The sequence below is a fragment of the Aspergillus niger genome, assembly GCF_000002855.4.
Source record: "Aspergillus niger supercontig An04".
NCBI classification, from domain to species: Eukaryota; Fungi; Ascomycota; class Eurotiomycetes; order Eurotiales; family Aspergillaceae; genus Aspergillus; species Aspergillus niger.
Window position 1 is genome coordinate 1,858,658 of NT_166539.1, and position 20,851 is coordinate 1,879,508.

At 47.6% G+C, this 20,851-nt stretch overlaps 9 protein-coding genes across 9 annotated transcripts, besides 3 other annotated features; 3 read left to right on the top strand and 6 right to left on the bottom strand.

Moving 5' to 3' along the window:
- Positions 1–366: 366 nt before the first annotated feature.
- Positions 367–400: a sequence feature (Short protein (An04g07520, CAK38908.1) was converted to a misc_feature.).
- Positions 401–435: 35 nt separating this feature from the next.
- Positions 436–473: a sequence feature (Short protein (An04g07520, CAK38908.1) was converted to a misc_feature.).
- A 416-nt stretch (positions 474–889) lies between these two features.
- On the bottom strand, positions 890–5,104 carry An04g07530 (hypothetical protein; the record flags this gene model as incomplete). The annotated part of the gene is made up of 1 exon (XM_001402078.1): positions 890–5,104. One exon carries the CDS (start codon positions 5,102–5,104, stop codon positions 890–892), a length of 4,215 nt encoding a protein of 1,404 aa, XP_001402115.1.
- A 1,152-nt stretch (positions 5,105–6,256) lies between these two features.
- An04g07540 (uncharacterized protein) lies at positions 6,257–7,155 on the bottom strand (the record flags this gene model as incomplete). The annotated part of the gene is made up of 3 exons (XM_001402079.3): positions 6,257–6,373; positions 6,429–6,550; positions 6,837–7,155. 3 exons carry the CDS (start codon positions 7,153–7,155, stop codon positions 6,257–6,259), a joined length of 558 nt encoding a protein of 185 aa, XP_001402116.3.
- Positions 7,156–7,884: 729 nt separating this feature from the next.
- Positions 7,885–8,929, bottom strand: An04g07550 (uncharacterized protein; the record flags this gene model as incomplete). The annotated part of the gene is made up of 3 exons (XM_059747647.1): positions 7,885–7,945; positions 8,306–8,420; positions 8,848–8,929. The coding sequence occupies 3 exons, from the start codon at positions 8,927–8,929 to the stop codon at positions 7,885–7,887; spliced, it is 258 nt and encodes an 85-aa protein (XP_059600637.1).
- Positions 8,930–10,254: 1,325 nt separating this feature from the next.
- An04g07555 (hypothetical protein) lies at positions 10,255–10,539 on the top strand (the record flags this gene model as incomplete). The annotated part of the gene is made up of 2 exons (XM_059747648.1): positions 10,255–10,302; positions 10,381–10,539. 2 exons carry the CDS (start codon positions 10,255–10,257, stop codon positions 10,537–10,539), a joined length of 207 nt encoding a protein of 68 aa, XP_059600638.1.
- Positions 10,540–11,277: 738 nt separating this feature from the next.
- Positions 11,278–13,257, top strand: An04g07560 (uncharacterized protein; the record flags this gene model as incomplete). Its single annotated transcript, XM_059747649.1, has 2 exons — positions 11,278–12,049; positions 12,134–13,257. The coding sequence occupies 2 exons, from the start codon at positions 11,278–11,280 to the stop codon at positions 13,255–13,257; spliced, it is 1,896 nt and encodes a 631-aa protein (XP_059600639.1).
- Positions 13,258–13,485: 228 nt separating this feature from the next.
- Positions 13,486–13,899: a mobile genetic element (Remark: Vader is flanked by 44 bp inverted repeats (IR).).
- Positions 13,900–14,043: 144 nt separating this feature from the next.
- An04g07580 (hypothetical protein) lies at positions 14,044–14,264 on the bottom strand (the record flags this gene model as incomplete). Its single annotated transcript, XM_059747650.1, has 2 exons — positions 14,044–14,220; positions 14,253–14,264. 2 exons carry the CDS (start codon positions 14,262–14,264, stop codon positions 14,044–14,046), a joined length of 189 nt encoding a protein of 62 aa, XP_059600640.1.
- Positions 14,265–15,142: 878 nt separating this feature from the next.
- Positions 15,143–16,302, bottom strand: An04g07590 (uncharacterized protein; the record flags this gene model as incomplete). Its single annotated transcript, XM_059747651.1, has 2 exons — positions 15,143–16,132; positions 16,174–16,302. 2 exons carry the CDS (start codon positions 16,300–16,302, stop codon positions 15,143–15,145), a joined length of 1,119 nt encoding a protein of 372 aa, XP_059600641.1.
- An 896-nt stretch (positions 16,303–17,198) lies between these two features.
- An04g07595 (uncharacterized protein) lies at positions 17,199–17,832 on the bottom strand (the record flags this gene model as incomplete). The annotated part of the gene is made up of 2 exons (XM_059747652.1): positions 17,199–17,531; positions 17,743–17,832. 2 exons carry the CDS (start codon positions 17,830–17,832, stop codon positions 17,199–17,201), a joined length of 423 nt encoding a protein of 140 aa, XP_059600642.1.
- Positions 17,833–19,502: 1,670 nt separating this feature from the next.
- An04g07600 (uncharacterized protein) lies at positions 19,503–19,842 on the top strand (the record flags this gene model as incomplete). The annotated part of the gene is made up of 2 exons (XM_059747653.1): positions 19,503–19,672; positions 19,809–19,842. The coding sequence occupies 2 exons, from the start codon at positions 19,503–19,505 to the stop codon at positions 19,840–19,842; spliced, it is 204 nt and encodes a 67-aa protein (XP_059600643.1).
- Positions 19,843–20,851: the final 1,009 nt, after the last annotated feature.

Consider the following 20,851-nt stretch of genomic DNA (forward strand, 5'->3'; position numbering starts at 1 on the left):
AAACGGATATACCTGTCCGGGATAAAGTATAAATCTGAACAAACCATATATGGCATATGTGCTGACCTGTGTTCGCACTCAAAATTCAGGATAAGCTTCGACGCATGCATGCACACTGTAGCGTGCCAACTCGGATCTCGTATCCACCAACAAATTGTGCCACGAAATCAATAACCCGAGTATTGAAACATAGAAAATGTGGCTGGCTGAAGAAAATCGAGCCTCACGAGTCATTCAATTATATTCATCAAGCGCTAAGCGGTCAATCATCTAGTACTAACCTACAAAGTCGCTGCTTCGCTATTGAGATATTCTCGACTCATATTTTCAATCATGTCCTCATTCATTTCTCACTTCTTTATTGTATTAGTCTCTTTCCTTTTCGTTATAACTCGTCTTGCTATCAACCACAGCATAGATTATGTTTAAACACACTTTATTTGTGACATATTAACTGGTAGTCTAAAGGACATGCTGAACTAACGCAAGTGCCTCAGACCGGCCCCAATATCACAGTAGAATTCTTGCTGCAGCACACCGCCAGTTGGTATGGGCCATATGGGTGGATCTGCAGCATGCATACACATCATAGTAAGCGATGAAGTTAGTTTATGCAAGGGGGCCTAGCTACCTACTAGGTTATATAGATAATGCATAGAAGCACGAGCTACGTGTACGACTGGAGGTGGAAGAACAACAAGCATGGTTGCATTGATACTGAAAATGGAAAGATAAAGATACATGCAATTTAATTATAGCTGAAAGCGAGTGACACGGATTATGGACGAAGGAATCCGAAAAAAAGATGATTAGGCAAAAGAATGACATGAAATGTATGGGACATTCTCAGGAATAAGAGATCCACGGATAATCTGCTGCTGCATGGCTTTTACAAGACGAGGGCCAGAAGGGCAACCAGACCGGTGACGATGGGGAAGAAACCGTGCGCCGGAGCCACCTGTGCGCCTGCGCCGGTAAACATGATGCTGTTCGTCGAGGGGTTCGGGGTGGAGGACGGTCCCGGCAAGTCGTAGCGGAAAGATGGCTCGAAGGCGGCAGCACCGCTGGGCTTGGGTGTAGGCAGACCAAGGCTGCTAGCGTCCGCTGCTCCACGGAAGGCTTCAGTTGGTGCGGGAACGTAGACGGGGATCATGTGGAAGGTGGAGGCCTCTTGGATGGTGATGGTTGAAGCAACAGTATCCAGGTTGCCGGGTATGGGGTCAGTGGGAGCAGGGCCCATTGCGGCGTTGGAGCTCATAGCCACAGGCTGTTGGGCAGCAGAGGATGCTACGGCGTCAGGGCCGTGCTCTGGTTCCGAGGGTTCAGAGTTGTATAGGGCTGATACACCAGTGGGATCGGCCATGGAAGCTGCGCCATTGTAAACGGGGTTAGACGGGGCGGCAGCTGGGGTGGACTCGGCAGGTGCGTTGTACATGGGAATGGACTCGATGCTGGGCCCGGTAGGCTGAGCCGGGGCATTGAAAAAGGGTGTAGACTGTGCGGCTCCTGCGGCGACTTCAGGTGCATTGTAGGCTGGTGTTGATTGAGCAACAGCATCAGCGGCTCCTGTGAAAGGCTCGTTGAAGACAGGCGCCCCATGTCCTGCGTGATCAGATAGCCCAGTGTTCCGACTCGGACCACCGCTCAACGTGCGGGTAACTGTGTGGACAACTTCATGGATGACTGGTGAGGCACAGCTTGATGAGTCAACCTCCTTAGCCGTATCATCTTCGCTGGAGTGAGCAATGGGATCAACACCTTCATCATGTTGTTCGTGCGAGTCATGCGAGTCGTGGGGTTGAGCGGATTCATGATGAGCGTCCACGTCGGTGTCCTTGACGTTGGCAGAGACAGAGTGGTCATCACTGGAAGCTTTATTTGTGTCCTGACTGAATACGTTGGTCACCGGGAGAATGGCAGAGTTTCCAGTGTCGATTCCAGATTCACCCTGGATGAGGCTGTCATCTGCGCGGTGATGGTGCCGATGAGGCTCATCCACCACGGTGTCTTTGTAGTCAGCATCCACGGAATGGTCATCCTTGCTCGCCTCGTTGACTTGCGACGAGAAAACATTGGTGATAGGGATAGTCGCAGAGTTTCCCGTATCAATTCCTGACTCCCCCTTGATCAAGTCGCGGGGCAGATGGGGATGTCCGTGGAAATGCCCGTGCTCGGGCCGATCAATTCTCGTATCTTTAATGTCTTCATCCACGGAGTGATCATCCTTGTGAGCCTCATTTACCTGTGATGAGAAACCGTTGCTGATTGGCAGGCTAGCGGAGTTGCCAGTATCAATGCCCGATTCTCCCTTGATCAGATCGCGAGGGCGGTGATCGTGAGGGCGGGCATGATGGACAGGCACCCCCTTCACAGCCGTGTTCTTCACGTCAGCGTCGACTGAGTGGTCATCCTTGCTAGCTTCGTTAACCTGAGAACTAAATGCGTTGGTAATTGGAATTGTAGCAGAGTTCCCGGTATCGATCCCCGACTCTCCCTTAATCAAGTCCCGTGGGTGATGGGGGTAAGGATGACCATGGACGGGAACTGGCACCGGCACTGGCCTTGCCTCTGGCTTCGTCTTGACTACAGTATTCTTCGTGTCTGTATCAACAGAGTGGTCGTCCTTACTCGCTTCGTTCACTTGAGAAGTAAATCCATTGGTAAAGGGAAGACTAGCAGAGTTGCCAGTATCGATTCCGGATTCCCCCTTGATCAGGTCCCGGGGGAGATGGGGATGGGGGCGAGTATGGTGGGCTGGCACCGGCACCGGCACCGCCTTGGGCTTCTGCTTGTCCTCGACCAGAGTGTTTTTCAAGTCGGCGTCCACGGAGTGGTCATCCTTGCTGGCCTCATTCACCTGGGATGTGAATCCATTGGTGAACGGAAGACTGGCAGAGTTACCAGTGTCGATTCCTGACTCGCCCTTGATCAAATCACGGGGCCAATGTCCGTGAGGGTGATGCACTGGCACTGGAACCGGCTTCGGCTCCGGCTTGGACTTGACCACAGTGTCTTTAGAGTTAACATCCACAGAGTGATCGTCCTTACTAGCTTCGTTGACCTGAGATCCGAAGCTGTTGGTGATCGGAAGACTGGCAGAGTTACCCGTGTCAATACCGCTTTCACCCTTTATCAAGTCACGGGGCCAGTGAGGATGGGGATGCTTGTGAGAGGGTGTCTTGATAAGAGTGTCCTTATCCTTGACATCTGTGGAGTGGTCGTCCTTAGATACTTCATTGACTTCGTTGGACGCCGCGTTGGTGAAAGGCAGTGAAGCTGAGTTTCCGGTGTCAATGCCGGATTCCCCCTTGATCAAGTCGCGCCCATGATGATGGTGAGGGACGTGCTCGGGCTTGGTAACATCGGTGTCCTTGACATTGACATCTGCAGAGTGGTTGTCATCGTAGGACTTATTGTCCGTAGAGCTGAAGATGTTCGTGATAGGAATAACGGCTTCATTTCCAGTGTCAATCCCAGACTCTCCGGAGATCAGATCCCGTGGAACATGGGGATGAGGGAAGTTGTGGTGATCGGGGTGCGCATGACCCGCGTCGTTGAGCACGCTCTTCTTCTTGTCTACGTCCACAGAATGGTCATCCTTGCTAGCCTCGTTGACCTGGGAGCTGACCACATTGGTGAATGGCAAAGACGCACTATTCCCCGTATCGATGCCAGACTCTCCATTGATCAGAGTGGGCTCTTCCCGTTCACCTCGGGGGTGATGGTGCGGCCAGTAGTGCTTTTCAGGGTGGCCCGGCTCAACCACAGCCGTGTTATCCTTGTTGACATCAACCGCGTGGTCATCCTTGCTTGCTTTGTTGACATTGGAGGAGAATGCGTTTGTAATAGGCAGCGAGGCGGAGTTTCCAGTATCAATGCCAGACTCGCCATTGATCAAAGTGGGTTCGTCATGATCACCGCGGGGGTGGTGGTGCGGGCGGTTGTGCTTTTCAGGATGTCCTGGCTTGACGATCGCCGTATCATCCTTGTTGGCATCGACCGCGTGGTCGTCCTTGCTTGCTTCGTTGACAGAGGACGAGAATCCGTTGGTAATCGGTAGGGAAGCAGAATTTCCAGTATCGATTCCTGACTCTCCCTTGATAAGGTCGTCACTGCCTCGAACCCCGTGGTGGTGGCCATGGCCTTCGGGGTGTACAGCGGTCTTGTCCACATTTACGTCCGCTGAGTGATCATCCGAGTAGGCCTCATTTACACCAGAGGTGAACACATTCGTGATCGGCAGTGTAGCCGAGTTTCCAGTGTCAATGCCTGATTCCCCCTTGATGAGGTCCTCGCTTCCTCGCACCGAGTGGTGGTGGTGATCCGGGTGCTTCGGGTGCTCCGGGTGCTCCACATCAACCACGTTCTTATCCTTGTTGACATCGGTAGAGTGGTCATCAGAATGAGCCTCGTTTACGGTGGAAGCAAATCCGTTCGTAAATGGCAGCGACGCAGAGTTGCCCGTGTCGATGCCTGACTCGCCACTGATCAAATCCTTGCCGTCTCTCACCCAGTGGTGGCCATGGTGGCCGTGGTGCTTATCCTCGTCGACAACCGTTTTGTCCTTGTTGATCTTAGACGAGTGGTCGTCGCTGTGCGCCTCATTGACAGTGGACGAGAAACCGTTCGTCACCGGCAACGATGCCGAGTTGCCCGTATCAATCCCACTTTCACCACTGATCAGGTCAGGCTCCGACCGCGCGTGGTGGTGTGGGTGGCCGTGGGCAGGGCCTTTCACAGCGCTCTCGTCCTTATCGATATGAACGGAATGGTCGCCTTCGTGGGACTCGTTCACCGTCTTCGACTTCACATTGGTGTGCGGGTCGTAGAAATGTTCGTTGCTATCTCCGCTGCCCTTCTGGTTGATTTCCTCCCTAGGCCAGTGGTGGCCGTGATGAGCATGCTCGTCCACAACCTTGTTCTTCGCGTCCACATCAACTGAATGATCGTCGGAATGCTCCTCATTCACGGTGGACGTAAAGCCATTGGTGATCGGGAGCGACGCCTCCTGGCCACCATCCACACCACTTTCTCCCGAGATCAGTGAAGCCTTGGCCATGGCAGCCAGCATGGCAATGGATATTCCACTTTGAAGTCCCTTCATTTTGCCGGAAGATTACAATTGTTATATCGATTTCGAAAGCGATAGAATACAGGGACGAATAGATCTTAATCAACGAATGACTTCGGCCAATAGGCCAGGGGAAGATCAGTTAGAAGGAACGTAACCAAAGACTGACCGAATAAAAGAAAGACCAGGCTTTGGCAGTTTGGATAACTCGTGGTTGCAGCATCATAGGACCCTGTTGCACCTTTTATTTTCGACCCCTTTGGAGGACATTTCCTTTGGTATGCTGTCGTCTTACCGCCAGTACAACAAACAAAGCCCTCCCCGGACATTGTTGACTGGAGAATGCCTTCAGGAATGGTTGAAGTCCGGTCCTGTGGCCCATGGGCAAAGCATCATCAGGCCCCGTCGTCGCAGGAGACACCATCCCATTGTGCCGTCCGCATTCCTTGGGACTGGATCGCGCGGAAAACAGGGGATTGGAATGCCTGGATCACGCAAAGTCCCAGATCGTCATAGGCTGCTTCACACGATGTCCCGTACCTAGCTGCCGTCCGGCTGATGAGGAAGGTTAGATTATTGTGATAGCCATTACGCCATCAACGCCTGCAGACAGCTCAGGGAAGGTGAATACTGGAAGCCAGCCAGTTCGGCTGTCAGTTTGGACGCCGCGTCGCGTGGCTTACTCCCCCTGTCCGCATGCCAGAACCTCGGCGGCAAGTCGCAAATTTTCTCCCTGCCTTTAATCGAAGGTTCAATTAATCGAAGTGTGGCGTCCAATTGGTTCTGAAATTCGACTAGTCGACTACTGATATTATTTCTTATGCAGGTATACGTTGTTGATTCAGCAATCAATTGCAAATTTTAAATTCAAATTCATTATTCATTGTTGTTAAGATGAGATGTATCCCGTCATCGACATTCACCCCTCATCGCCCTCACTGAAGAGGACCCAACGAGAGACAAACTTCCTATCAAGGAATATTACTCTCCAGAGCCGATCAGTCCGTAGACCGAAGGCAACACGTCGCCGTAGAGAAGGCTGGACGACGGTCGTGGCAGGCTCTGTGTAAGCTTTTCGATGTATGTAGAGAAAAGAAAAAGAAGAGGAAAGATCGTCGCCCGCGATCGCTTTTTGTAGTTCTTGTGCGTCACGTGAGCACTCCCGCTTAGCTTAGTGTCATCCACTCAGGCAGCCAGGCACCCGCCCCCAACAGGGTCAGGCACCAACTGCTTCCACCTCTCGCAAGATTGGAAGAGGTCTATCAAAGTCCATCCATTCAACGCCATACGTGTATCCACAGCCTGGAGCGTGTGTCATGGCGACTTATGTACAAGTTTTCCCTGCCGTTTCACTCACATGTACACAGAAGGACAACCCCATACCCTTTGCAACTCCTTTCCGACCCTTGATTATCATCCCTAGCCCATGACGCCTGTTTGCACCGCAGTTCCAGTTCGCCCGAATCACGCGTTGTGTATCTGGAGCAATCAGTGAGAGAGGCTTAAACCCCTACACACATGTTTGGCATGCCAAACCCACACCAGACTGACCACCAGCCATCAACCTATCTCCCAATCACCACCTGTTGGGTATCAGACTTCCACACAGCCCCTCCAACAGCAGCAGTAATCCCCAGCGCGATCGCAACCATGGTTCCAACTGTCACGACGGCAATCGTAGCCTTAACCGCCATGCGTTGCTTCCGACTCAGTCTCTGCATCCATCCGCAGCGTCGTTTCTTCTGAGCCCAGAGCTTCGACTCACGATGGCTTGTAGATTCCACTGGCTGTCGGTGAAGCGTCGGCGGGTCTTCGGGATCAAGGGGGCTGTATCTCGTCGTTGTCGCTTTGGCGGCCTTTTTCAGTCGGTCGATGGCTAGTGATGGTGTGGCATGGCGATAAAAAGGAGAGGATGGCTTTGCTCCATCAGCCGGGTTGAATTCCCCTTGTTGCAGTTCGGGAGTTGATGCGACGGACGCGGCTTCAGGGACTGTGGGGAGAGGAGTTGATCCAGATGCGGTGCGTCTCTCTTTCTGTATCAGCGGACGATCTGTCGACTGGCTGAGTGGACTCGTCATATTCATGCTGCTTAGGTAAAATGCGACTGTAGGGATGTAGTTACTCCGGACGCAAGTAGTGCTAAATCCGTGAAAGGATATCAGTCAACGAACACAAGACGGTAAGTGTTGATAACATAGGTGAGAGGGGTTTTAGGGGTATTGATATGGTTGAGGGGTTGCGGTGGTTGCGCCCCCTGGCTCAACACCTGGATGTTGGAAGGGGTTGGCCGATGGTGGCTTCCTTGGGGGTTGTACATCCACAGAATCAGGGGGGATTGTCCCACCTACATATGTACACCACAGTCTGCCCCTCTAGATATGATCAGACGTCTGGTAGATTCTTATCGACATGACAGTTCTCGTTATGAGAGGCTTGAGGTGAGGTTTGAAGAGGTATGGTAGTAGTCCCCAATTAGTGCAGATTGGCTGGATTGCTCGGGCAATGGAGGGATCTTAAGGTCTGGAACGTGGCCGCAGATGCAGGTCAACAACTGATTCACTGCTTCCAGAAATACATATACTTCAGGCGAAAAGTGTAACCTGCTCAGGTGAACTTGCTGGTGTAGGCGCGTGATACTAATGTATATATATAGTATGTATCCTGAAAGCTATAGATAGAATTTATTTCACAATCGCTTGATGTTCTTAGTAGTAGTAGCACGTATCAGTCGCAGTGGGACAATATTAATATGTAATTGCAAGTCATGCTAGGGAAGATATATATTTTTAGATGGACGGAGTTGCATCATCCATTCACCCCAGGAGTACTGAACTTGCAGCCATAGGAAGACTGTTAGACAAACTATTATCGCCGCTAAGTAGTACCAGTATTACAGAAGGAAGAAATCTAACACACTACAGCAATGCCTGAATCTTGATGCTCGCATCCATGATGTAAAATTAACATCAAGACGCCTTCATGCAGGAGGTTCTGACATCACATATAACGCTTGAGGTTTTTTTTTTTTTTTTTTTTTTTTTTTTTTTTTTTTTTTTTACCTTATGCAATTAATTATCTGCTAATTGATGTAAAGTTTATCTTACATGAATGAACAATCTACTTGCTCAAGCCCAGAATCCAAAAATCGTTTGTTCTACAAATCTCCTTGTCCAACGTTGATACAGGCTAGTAGAGGACTACGCCAAGGCACAACTGCCAGCCCTTCCAACTTACAGGATAACAATACCCGGAAGAGCTCTGATCCAAATAGACCGCCCCTCATTCACATCGCTCTTATGTCGCACAAGCCCAGAAACACTGAATCCCATTGTCACCTGGGATCTAGGCCCTGTTGCCCAGGTTATCAGTACATTTCTTACCAGGAATGGAATGAGTAACCAAGAATGGACGCCAGACAGGGATGAATGATCAAGGCCACTATGGAAAATAGGGGTCTCGTGTATTGAATCGGAGGTCCCGCGGATGACCCTGGATGCTTTCATCCCTTCGCCCCTGTCCTCCCTTTCTTGGCCTTATGGGCTCGCTCACTATGAGGTATTATGCCCAAAGGCATGCCAGTTACCTAATGGACTGGGCAATCTAAGGAAATTACCTATGAGGGCTCCGCTTTTTGGCTCGAGGCCTTGATTTCAGACATTGTAGAAAGAAGTATTACGGAGGATGAGCGGTTGATGAGTCTGATCTTCTGGGTTACCAGAATCGGTACGGCTGATGTTCTTGATGGGCAAACGGATACAGCACACTTTTGGACGTACCTCTTACAGTCAGCCAAAATTGAGATCCAATAATCAGAGAGCTCCTGCTTCCATACCATTTCCATGTTATGATGAAAGCCATAGTCTCGACGTAGCTCTTCGTTCGTGGAGATAACTGTCCTCTTACCTAGGTTTCAATGTTGAAACCAATTGATAAGCGCGTGTTTAGGATACTAGTAGTAGACATGCATTTACTGACTACTTTGGCTTCTATCCAAACCGAACGAGGGGATTTATGCTCGAGATTGTGCATGTTATGGTAAGCAGTCTCTGTGCTGGCGGTGGATCACGTGATTATCATGCTACATCTTATGCCATCTGTAAGCTGAACGAAAGGAAATCATCAGTATTAGCCGCTTTATATATATTAAATGTTCGAACGCTACAGGCGGAAGAAACGAAAGCAAAGAATACAATAAAAGTATGTTATATTACTATCTAGGAACGCGCAGCGCAACCAGCACGAAGAGGCGCTTGGTAGGCAGTCTAAGCACAGTCATATAATTAAGTTTATAGAATTACTATCTCAACACGGTCTCCTAGGCGAGGAAGTATATAAGAAGATATTATTTAAAACCATACTTTCTTTCTAAATAGATAATTTTATATATATTAAATCTAGTTTCTAGAATACTGAGGGGGGGTAGCTAATAGAATTATTTTTAAAAAATTATAAAAAATATAAAACTTCTTCTAATCTAGTAGTTTAATAAGACTGTTTACAAAATTGTAAATATCTACAATGTATTAGATTAATATAATATCTGATTTAATAAAATCTATCACGAATAAGTAGCGGTTATTTAGTCATCTGGTAGATCAGATATAAATACTATAATTAAGAATTTATAATAAATTAGTAATATTATTAATTAAGAATATTTTATTATTATCTAATATTTTAAAATAAAATATCTGTGCTAATTTTTTAATATATAAGGCATCTTTGGCGGCGGCATCAAACGCGTAGTATTTTATAATAATAAAAAAGAATATAATAATACTTTATTTATTAAAAAATCAGATAATAAGATCTTCTATATAAAAAATAATATAATTCTTAATAGACTTATTATCTTTGTAATTCACCTTTAGGGGCCGCCGCTTCCGGAAACGGCGTCGCCCGATGCGGTTATGCCGCTTCTCACCGCCAAACCTCTTGCCGCTATATCAGCCCTGGCCTGCCCGCTGGCGTAACCGTCACGTTATGTTTTCTTCCTCAATCTTACCACCGTCGCAACCCTTCGCCAAGGCGTCCTCAGCCATCCTCCTCAGCCATCCTCAGCCGGGTTGCTGTGTGATTTCCGCAGACCGGTGCCACCCGACCGGAGGATTCGCCTCCTAGCCTGAGCCCATCGGCATTTGTCCGTACCTGCGTACCCTTATTGGTATGCCTACACTAATGCGATGACGTCCCTGGGTTTGACTACTTGTTCAGAATACCTATTATATACCGTATGTCATACATGTGCTCCATTACCACAAGCCATTCCCGCCGTCTTTCAGCGTGCTTCGCTGAGCTTGTCCTCACAGTTATCTGAGACTGCGCCGCTTTCTTTATACGCGTCGTTCCAGTCTTGTCCGCATTCCAGATCCCATTACCGACCACATCTCCCCCCTGGGCGAGATGCGTGGTCGATGCCGTCTGTGGATTTTAGTTTGATTGGCTTGCATTCGCTGGTGTCCGGCTGAGACAGGGGCTGGTTTGCCACCTCATCCCAGAAGACCGTCGAGTGCACGCGGATGTCAGACATTCCGCAGCATAAGAACCCGCTCTAATTTTGTTCTCTCGGCGTGACACATTATATGCTGGGTTGGACTTCACGTCCTGATGTGGTTTTTGCTGTATGCAGTCATCGGGGCGCCGAAATGTGGGACCTCTGTCTGGCCATATCCAGCAGTAGAGGATCTGCTTTTACCACTTTTGGCATGAGCCCTATGCGGTGATGCAACCATCGCCGGATTAGGCTCTGTTTTCCCTAATAAGGCGATTTAAGCCATTGTATGGTACTCTGGCCTCCCGACGGTCAATGGATCCGACTTGCATATACGCGCTTCCGGCAGCAGCCGTTTATGGCGATTTTGCCTCCCATTCATAAGGGTCTCGGCTACTCCAGCTTCAGAATGCATATTTCCGTCGGGCAATTCCAAATACCCCAGTTACGGGGCGTTAACCAATTGTGGAGTCCAGCATCGGCAACAGAATCTATCGCACTCCATTCGGGGAACTGCAGAACGCCGAATCAGGCGTCGCTATCATGGTAAGGCTAAATTGGAAGGGGTGCGAACCGGCCTTTTCAGCAGATCCGACTCAGCAATGTCGGAATGGGTCCAGGAAGTGTTTGACACATACAAAAAGTGCGAAGGGCCTTCGCTTTTCTATCGGTGTCTGTGATTTGGTTTTTATTTTCCGTCTACTTAAGAGACAATATGAGCGCCTTCCTATTCTATAGACCCAACTCGAACCCCAATCGATACTCCAGAAGAGAGCGATTTAGCCCGCGATGTACCAAGTCTACTCCCAGCGCTCATACAATTATACCTCAGCCGTCCATCAAAGTAACGGCCAGCCCTGTTATGGAACCGTACAACCTTTCCGACAGGAACAACCTCGATCTATGCTGTAGAGATAACGGTATGTCAACATGCCTAGACATTCAATGCAACGCGCTGATCGCTCATCCAGCTCATTGCCCGCAGGTCCAGCCTACCAACGATAGTTGCAGCGCGACATCTGATAAGGACCGCACTTCATTTCATGGCCCATTTCCTGGGCCACAAATAGGTCGCGAGCTTGTTGGGACAGCAATGGCTGACAACGGTCACGACGATGCTGCTTCCATCTCGAATCAGTCAACTATCGAACGAAACACTTCAGGGCGCAACTCCCTGGATGAACCAGCATTGGCTCCAGCATCCGTGGATAGAGACATTGATCACGTGTCATTTTGTCAACAGTCTCGAGAAGCCCCCCCAACCCCCGAACGGCAGTGCTTCTCCCCTTCTTCAGACCAGGCGCATGCGCGACACACTTTAGAAGGTATTTCTAAGAACAATGACTTCCAGCCTGGAATACCGCTTACCCTAGCGGAGTTCGCGCCTCCAAACGCCGTCAACCGATCGTCACTGGAAGATTGGGGCTTCCATGATGAAACTCTACAATGCAGAAATAGCCTACATCAAGATCGTTTTATGCTTGAGGGTAAGTTGTGGACCATTAAGCTAGTAGTAGACTTGTGACTTTATCTGTTTCCTGCCACATTTCCAATTCTGACTATAGTATTAGCGGATAATTTCCACCTCCACGACATCACTGCTTCTGACTTCCATTCTCCGAGAAGTGACCGGCACGGATCAGAACTATTCCCCTTACATGAGAGTCCCGGCTTAACCGATGCACCTTTTCTAAATGATCAGGGCCATGGTATTGATGACGAATATTTAGATCCCAGCCCGCATCGACCGGTAACGCCGGTCAGGTCTATGTCCGAAGTATCTGATAAGGATCATTGCACTGCCACTGACGATGATGAAGACGTTCTTGATCCATTGGATGACACTCATGAGGACTATACTACATCGGCTGATGCACAATCACTCCCGAGCCCTGGAAGATATGGGGAACGTGCTTTTGGCGGGAGGCGTGACGAAGGATCATCCAAACTCAGTCCTAATGCAGAGTCGCATTTCTCACACAAGACGAAGGGTATAGACCCTGCGATTGATACCGCCAGGGAAGGCGATCGCCCAATATCCATGTCTAAATCCCCAACTTCGACCGAGTCGGAGAAGAAATATGTGGAATTTTCACACGTTGAGATATCGACCACTTCACCACGAACACTGCAACCTCGTATTCCATTTACCAAAGGGCATGTTGTTGACCAGACATGTTGCCATGCCCCACTGAGCCGAGGGCCGTGGCGCTTAGATGGGAATATACTGTCCATCGACATCAGAGAAGCCCAACGTATTCCCATTCGTGCTGGGACTTCTACAGTTCGAGTGCTAGATGGCCAGCTGTTTCAGACTATAACAATGAGCCTTGGGGCGGTTGATACAACATCCAAGCCGGCAAATTTTCCCAGAGTCACCAGGAAGAGGGGTGTCTCTGCAGCTAGAGGCCGACTTACCTCTGAGAGAAAACGATATCTCGTACGGTTGAGAGATACGGGATACTCGTGGAACCAAATAAGCGCCAAATTTCCTGGCAGAAAGAAGGAAAACCTCCAGGCAGCTTATTATAGAGAACTAAAGGGCTTGCAAACTCAGGTCTCCCAACCTTTGGAGCGCACTTCCAGCTCACATACTAGATCGAAGGGATCAGGCAATTCCGAGAGTCCAAAACCATGTCAGGTGAAGAGGACAAGATGTTCACGCTACAATCTCCGACGTAGGAGCGATCGTTGAGTTCAAACAGGCTACTAAAACAAATTGGAGAGCAGCCTTCCCTTTCATATTTTGGATTACACGAACTTTGCCACTACATGGAAGAAGCGTTCCTTACGCTCTATGAACTTCAAACGAACGACGCGATACTGATATTCTTCGGGAAGTGGCTGTAGCTGATTTCTGGCACAACCTCAACTTTAGTCCCTCATTGCACATTGTTTTATATTAGTCAGCTCCCCATAAGTAACGTAATCAACGATCGGACGGGCCACACGGTCAGGCGGGCCATCCTGAGATCCCATATAAAAGATATCTTTTTAATTCTAATATATAACAACCAATACTATTTCTAAGAAGCTCTAACTTCGTAGATAGATTATATATATACAAGAATAAATATTCCCTCAATTTTTTAAGATTTTTAAAATTTTTACTTTTATACTTAACTCAAATTCTTATATAATACATATATAATACAGGTATTGTAATATAATAAGTCTATAGATAAACTTATATTTATTTTTGGAAGGCATATAGATATTTCTTATATTATTTAGACTCTATATAGAAGAAATGTAATTCTTCTAGACCTGGGTGGTAGAAATATGTGTTCAAAAAGATATCTTTTGTATAGTATTACCAGATGGCCCGTCCGACCGTTGATTACGTTAGTTTGTTAACGTAATCAACGGGCCAGCGACAAATGGTGGGGAGCGACGAGCCTGTATTCCCGTATGTATACATATATATATCGCAGTACACACATATATCCGTCCGTAGATGAAGTAGTTCGTCCCACAGACGTCAGTTGTTTGACTCGAAAAACTCGCCCCAGTGTGACCGTGCGCGGCGTTCTCGGGCGATCAAGGGATGTATGTCGTTGCGAAGGTCATCTGCGATCACGGATACAGACTCTGGCTCCTCGAAGTCGTTGGAATAGTAAAGATCCAGCAGCTTGCTCGACGTCTCGAGGACGAGATCCTGACAGGTGTTCAGGAGGGTATAGCATGTACAATAGTAGGCATTTTGACCCTGCTGGCGGCCAATCCGACGGACAGACTCGACAATCGCTTCCATTGGTAGGTATTGGGGAGCGGCCCAGAGAAATGATGAAGTGGAATCTCAGTGTTGTGCTGGTCGATCTCCCAAACGTGCATTTAACCCGAAGGATACTCCGTACCGTACATCGCCGCAGTTGGACCGACCATTCGTTCCAGCGTTTGTCCCCAGATACCGATCTGTGCCATAGAAACATGCGGACGTGATATTTCTGCTGCCGTGATTAAATCGCGGATTATGTCTCCATCCTAATTTCATCACAAGACAACGGACTCGCTCACTAACTTGAGGTGAGACGGCCGAGACAGGACGCCCTCCCTGATATTGGGCGACCACCTTGATTTGTACTGCAAGCCGTTGCATCGACAGCACGGGCTACAATGCAGTATAAGTTTTCCGAGTCCGACGAAGAATCATAAAAATGTCGACCGATGGCCGCTATGAACCGCCGTACCCCTCCCCCCTCCGCTCGCTTCTATCCTGCCTCCTACCACCCCTCTGCCGCGGTTGTACTGTGCTTACTCGCAAAATGAATACTACTGTACTGTAAGGTCAAGAAGTAAAGTATCAATTTTACAAAACGTGTCCATGAGTGCCGAGAAGATTGATATTATCACCTAACCGTATGCAGACTAGTGTAATAACAATAGGATTGAAAAAGAATCTGGAGGCTCTGGAAGGCATGGTAATTGTGCAAGATACTGTAAAATGATGTCCACACGCCTACCAGCAAGCGGTGTTCTGATCAAGTGCTACCTGATAGAACCTTCGGCTTTCTAGTACAGAGCACGAAAAGATGACGAACTTTCTTTCTGTATTGTAGTATTAGAGCTCTTTTCCATTCTCAATTCAGCTGTGAAAGATCATCTTCAGTAACGATGAAATGAATGTGATCTATGTCTTCAGCATGCGTGGAAACCCTCATCAGGTAATGAGAAGGTACAGAGAATCTGAAGACATGTGGTACATGTACAATATCGCGTGTTTGCTTCATCAACTCCCACCAGTTGCGACCGTAGCCCTTGAACCCTGTTACCTCGCTTGCGAAACTCCTGCCACTAAAATCCTCGTTGAATGACACACCCCTGACTCCATTCCTCCAGCCGTGGTAGCGGTACCTTTTCCAGACATCACCAGCCACATTATGGTTTTTTTCCAGCTTGCAGGACACTTCATTCTCTATCTTATCCATCCCAGGGGGGTCGGGGCCATTTGAATCGAGATCAAGCAGCGATATGGAGTACTGCAGAGATTCATGGTCTAATGTATCCATATTGAAAGCAGCAAGGATGTCAAAAGGCGACAAGTATGGCTGAAGGCGTGACAAGAGAGTCATCCAATTCCAGAGTAGTGTATCATCATGATCCAATATCAAGGCATCGTCTGTGCGTGACGATACTGCCCAATCCAAGAGAGTGTTGGGGTCTTGGAGAATATGTAGAAGCATGAAGTTGGATACAAAATCAAAAACTTCCAGGACCTGAACCGATTCTTCCAGGGTGCGAGTCGGGTTATCAGACCACATAGACAGAACGTTTGTATAAAGCTTATCAGAGCTTTTCGACGATCGGCACAAGGTAGCAAATTGTAGCATTTTGGTATCCAGAAAGCGGGCCATGACTGCCCGATAGAATTCTCCTTTGGCAACAACAGGAACTGGCCGGCCTGAAACCTGTCTGTCTAATTTACCTGTAATCACACATTTCTGATCGGAATGCAGCGCCAGGGCGTATTTCAGCTCTTGCTCTCTTGTCATAGATTCCAGATCGACAAATGACAGGACGGAACGGTAGTCTTCGAAATGTTCCAGATATGTTAGTCGAAGCCAGCTTGTCTGTTGCCACCAGCTAAGTACCTAAGATGCCGATCTGTCACTTGCTTGCTGGTGGCTTGAGGTTGGTCGTCGAGGTCAACTTCAGAGTAATTTCCCAACATCCAAGCATCAATCTGTTGAAGTGGTTCTGTTGGGAGTCTGCATGCTGAGCTCCCTTCAGCCCCATACATCCTATCATGCAATAGACACAGAGAATGATCATATTTGTGGTAGTCGGATTTCCGCTATTTGGGATCAGCATCAGAATAAAAGGTGCGAGGCTGGAGATGGTACAATTATGGACCAAAGTATAGTAGCTTTGTATCGATTGTAGACCGTGTGTAGGGCTTTACACGTTTACGCAAGACATGCAACATCGTCCAGACAATGTAGAAGCTTGAATACCATTAATAGGAGCTCCGTCGGGAGCAATGGGAAACTGGCCATCCCAAACTGCGCAGCGCTCAACTAGTTGGATGGAGACTAATTGGGTATCTACTCCTACTCAACGGGAGATCTTGGGTTGCTGAGCGGGGAAGAATGATCTTCCGTACCGTTGCCCGACCCGCCGTACGTAGGGATCGGGAAAGAATCTGGAGACTCTGGGGTAGCGCCTGAAGCGCACCTTGGTACGGTTCACTTCTCTCGTGGCATGTATCTGCATGATGGAGTGTGACATTTGCAACCGCATACCAGTTATGAAAAGGTAACAAGTGTCCATGGCAAGGCATTAATACTATTGTTACTGTAGTTTAGCGGCCGATCTGTGGATGTTTTTCATACATGTTGAAGATATTTCTTCATCGTACCTCATCTATTACTAGACCCGCATGCTTGAAATGGACTCTGGCACTATTCTCTCGAGCTCCCACTGTATCTGCGCACTGTGCGAGATAATTTTCAAGGCCTTGACTAGGGTCTTCCTCGTAGAGGTACCAATATCGCCTTATAAAGGCCTTCAGCTCGGCAAAGGACCCTTCAATTGGGTTCAGATCAGGCGAGTACGGCGGTAGGAATAATAATTTGACCCCCTTCTCGCAGCATAACTGCTCTACTTACTCGGAATGATGAAATGCAGCATTATCCATTACAAGCACGGACCTTTCCTCTGGGTACTTCCTACAGTACCGAAGGAGATCTTCAATGAACTCCTCAAAGACAACTGCGTCTGTTGTGCGTTTGAAGATGTGGAACAAGACAATACCATCTTAGGAGTATGCAGGGAGAATTTGGTAATGTTAATCGCGATGAAACTAGGTACTTGAACTGGTGCAATACTACTAGGGGCCCAGCCCATGCGTCTGAATCCTATCCGCCTGTCACATCCAGATTCATTAATAAACACCAGTTGGTATGTCTTAAATTCAGATATGTCATGGATATATTCATTGCATAGATCAGAATTCTGCTCTTTTGCTTTCTGTTAAACTGTTTTTTTGGACTAACCAACCAAGGAAAGCGCCCTGCTTATGCTGCTGGTTGCTATTTACAGGCCAAATTTATTCCAGAGGAACATTGCCATCTCGTCTATGTATAAGTCAGGCTTTTCGAGAAGATATTCGCATAGTTCTTCCAGCATGATTGGTGTGATTAATCTTGCTCTTCCAACACGAGTTTGCGGCGCTCTAGACCCGCAGGTTGGAGCGGATATATTTAACCGCCTGCTTACTGCATTCGGCAGCTTTAGCGGTTTTCAAAATAGACGTGCCGCAATTCGTCATAGAGCAAATAAGCTGGATCTTCGATGGTGATAGGTGTAGTACTATTGTTGTGCTATCTTTAGCAGTATAGCAACTTGACAGTCTGTTTAAAAAGAAAGTCGAAAAGCAACAGTGAGATGCCCCTGTTGTAGCATTGCCTGGACACAGAAGCTTCTAGATTGTAGTATCTCTCTTACATGTACTACTGGAAGATTAATAAGTAAGGTCATTAAAGTATAAAACATGTCCATCACTGGCAAGAGCACTATTGTGCCCGGCTGACTGTATAGAGACTAGTGTAGAAAGGCTAGGGTTTGGGAAAGAATATGGAGACTCTGGGGTAGGCATGGTAATTGTGCAAGATCCTGTACAAATGGTACTCTCTATTAATCTCTGTGCTTCCACGATTACACATTTTAGACATGCCGTTAAGTGCCATCATATGCATTACATGTCATTACAGTACACTAGTATATCCCCACAAACCATCCTTTTGAAGTAGTTCCAAGTTAGGCCTAGCGTGGCTACACGTGGGGTCGCAGAAACAATCGTGCAACTGGTGACACCAGTATCCGAAGCCTTGTAAGTTCTAGAAAAAACCACCGGAGTGGCAGGGATCAGTAGAGCGGGAGAAGGAATACTGTAAGAAAAGAGGGTTGATACCAAATCGACCGTCGTCAATTGAAATCGCGGTTGTGTTGTGTGTGGCGAGCGGAAACTAATCGCGGCCTGATGGCGGTTCCGCCTGCGGGTGATCCCGAGAACAACCTCGAGGACTCCGGAAAACTCTACAGGTGACAGGGATGAAGCTGGCCTCCTACTAGGAGAAAGGGATGAGCAACGCGGGCATAAACTAAAATTGTGACCATCCCGGCAGTCAACTTCCTGTCCTTTGGGGATTGAAAAACAACAATTATAATTAAAGTAGTGGGAACTGTGATCAACAATTTGAAGGATATCAACCAGTGCTAAAGCATGATCATTGAATTGATATAACAAGAGCTACAGCAAATTCGGAATGAACAGCAAAGTCTCTAAAACCAGAATATACAGCTAATTAAGGAAGTCCACGATCTGTAAGTATGGTTTGACACCTGGGCAGCCTCTTCTCAGCCCAGAACATGGGCCGCGGTCGCAGCTGAAGTGGCAGGCGGAGAGGCTGAACAGAGAATGCCCCGGACTCTGAAAGGAACTGAACTGTATTTGGATCAGCACAGCACGCCCGACAAAAGACGCAGATAACGGAGACAATGTGCTAATCACGAGGTATTTGCCTACTGATATTGCTAATACGCGTATCCGCGCAGCTCTGTTGCATGCGGAAGCTATCAAGGACACTGAGGTTGCGGGAATAGGGACCACCAAAACAGGCTATGTCATTTGGTTCAAAGATGAATAGTTGGCAGCCACAGCCTGAAACAACCCCAAGTGGCTGGGAGAGCTAGGCAATGAGACAAATTTTGTAAACTTGCTTTGGAGTGGTATTACACCGTATCCCGACTGGGGACTTCGATGTGGACTGAAAAAAGGAGATAGCATTGAAAAGATCATATAGGAAAATGACCTAGCGGGAAAAGGATACCAGATTGAAGATATTGCGTGGTTGAAGAGGAAAGAAATTCCTGTAGGGCGCTCCGCAATGATGGGAATCTAGCTAAATATCCTGGAAGCCGCTGAGATTATTCTTAATAATGGGCTTCTGGCGGGACAGAGACACATCGGGAGTGTGGAACCATATCGGGTGGAATGAAAGAGGTGCCGTCGCTGTCAACAATTTGGCTATCTCGCCTGGTTATGTACGGAGCGGGTCCGCTGCGGACACTGCGCCGGACCCTATGATTAATGTTACTGTTTTCCCGGGGTAAGACCCCGGTGCTCAGACTGCAATGAGGAACATCCCACTGGAGATTGGAGGTGTCAGAAGCTCCTTGATTCCCGGTTCTCTAAGTGACCTTGCACAATATCCGTATTCTACAGTTGAATATCATGAAATCTAGGGCAGGAATGGAAGCCCTCATAAATGACCACTAAATGACAAATCTTGATCTCTTAATCTAGGAATCTCTAATCTCCGCGTACCGTATCCACGTTAATTACAGTGTATGGCGGCTCTACCGCCCTACTTATACTGAGGAAGCTACGCAGATCCGCAGTCTGCTTTATGTTAATAAATGGATGTTAATATTATTACATCGACAGATTCACTGCAATCACCCTGAACTGGTCGCGGTCAAAATCTGGATAACAAATATCCAATATCTCGTCTTCTTGATCTATATCCCGTTTACCACGCTTCTTTAACTAATCTATAAATCTAGTGCCTAGCAACTACTATGCCTAGCAACTACTAGACACAATCTAAATGATTATTGAGGAACATTCAAATAGCACAAACAGAATAATGAAACTGATTCTGGCTGGGGATTCTAATTACTAATATCTGGTATAGAATTACCAGCCGATTACTCCCAGCCTTATTAAACATGCCGATGAGCTCATTAATTTCTTTCAGATATATTGATTCTAATAGTACTTACCACGGGATATACTGATATACTGGGCTCTACACAACCCAGGATAATTATCCATGATAGATCTCACTGTGACTGATGACTCCGCGAGACTGATCCAATGCTAACTATATCATGATAATTACGGGTCTGACTACCGTGGAATTCTCTCAGAAGGGATCTACAGCCTAGGTGAAATAGAGTATTAAATTCAAAGAGAGTATACGACCGGGAAAAATGGGATAAGATTGGTCAGGATATTCAGGTCCAGATAATCATCTTATCTACTATTTTATTTAGTACAGTTACAACAGCTGACTGGACTAAGCGGTGGAGAAGCTGATTAGCTTTACTGTTACTACTTTTGATTGATATATTCCAAGGCACCAACCATCGCTATATTTTAAATGGCGGTTTACCCCTGTACTCAAAGTCTAACAGGTTAGAGTTAACCAAGCTTGCTGAAAATGGCAGAGTAGCTGTGTAGACCTGGGACTGTGATATCCCAGTTCTAAGGCTCTCTTTGCAGA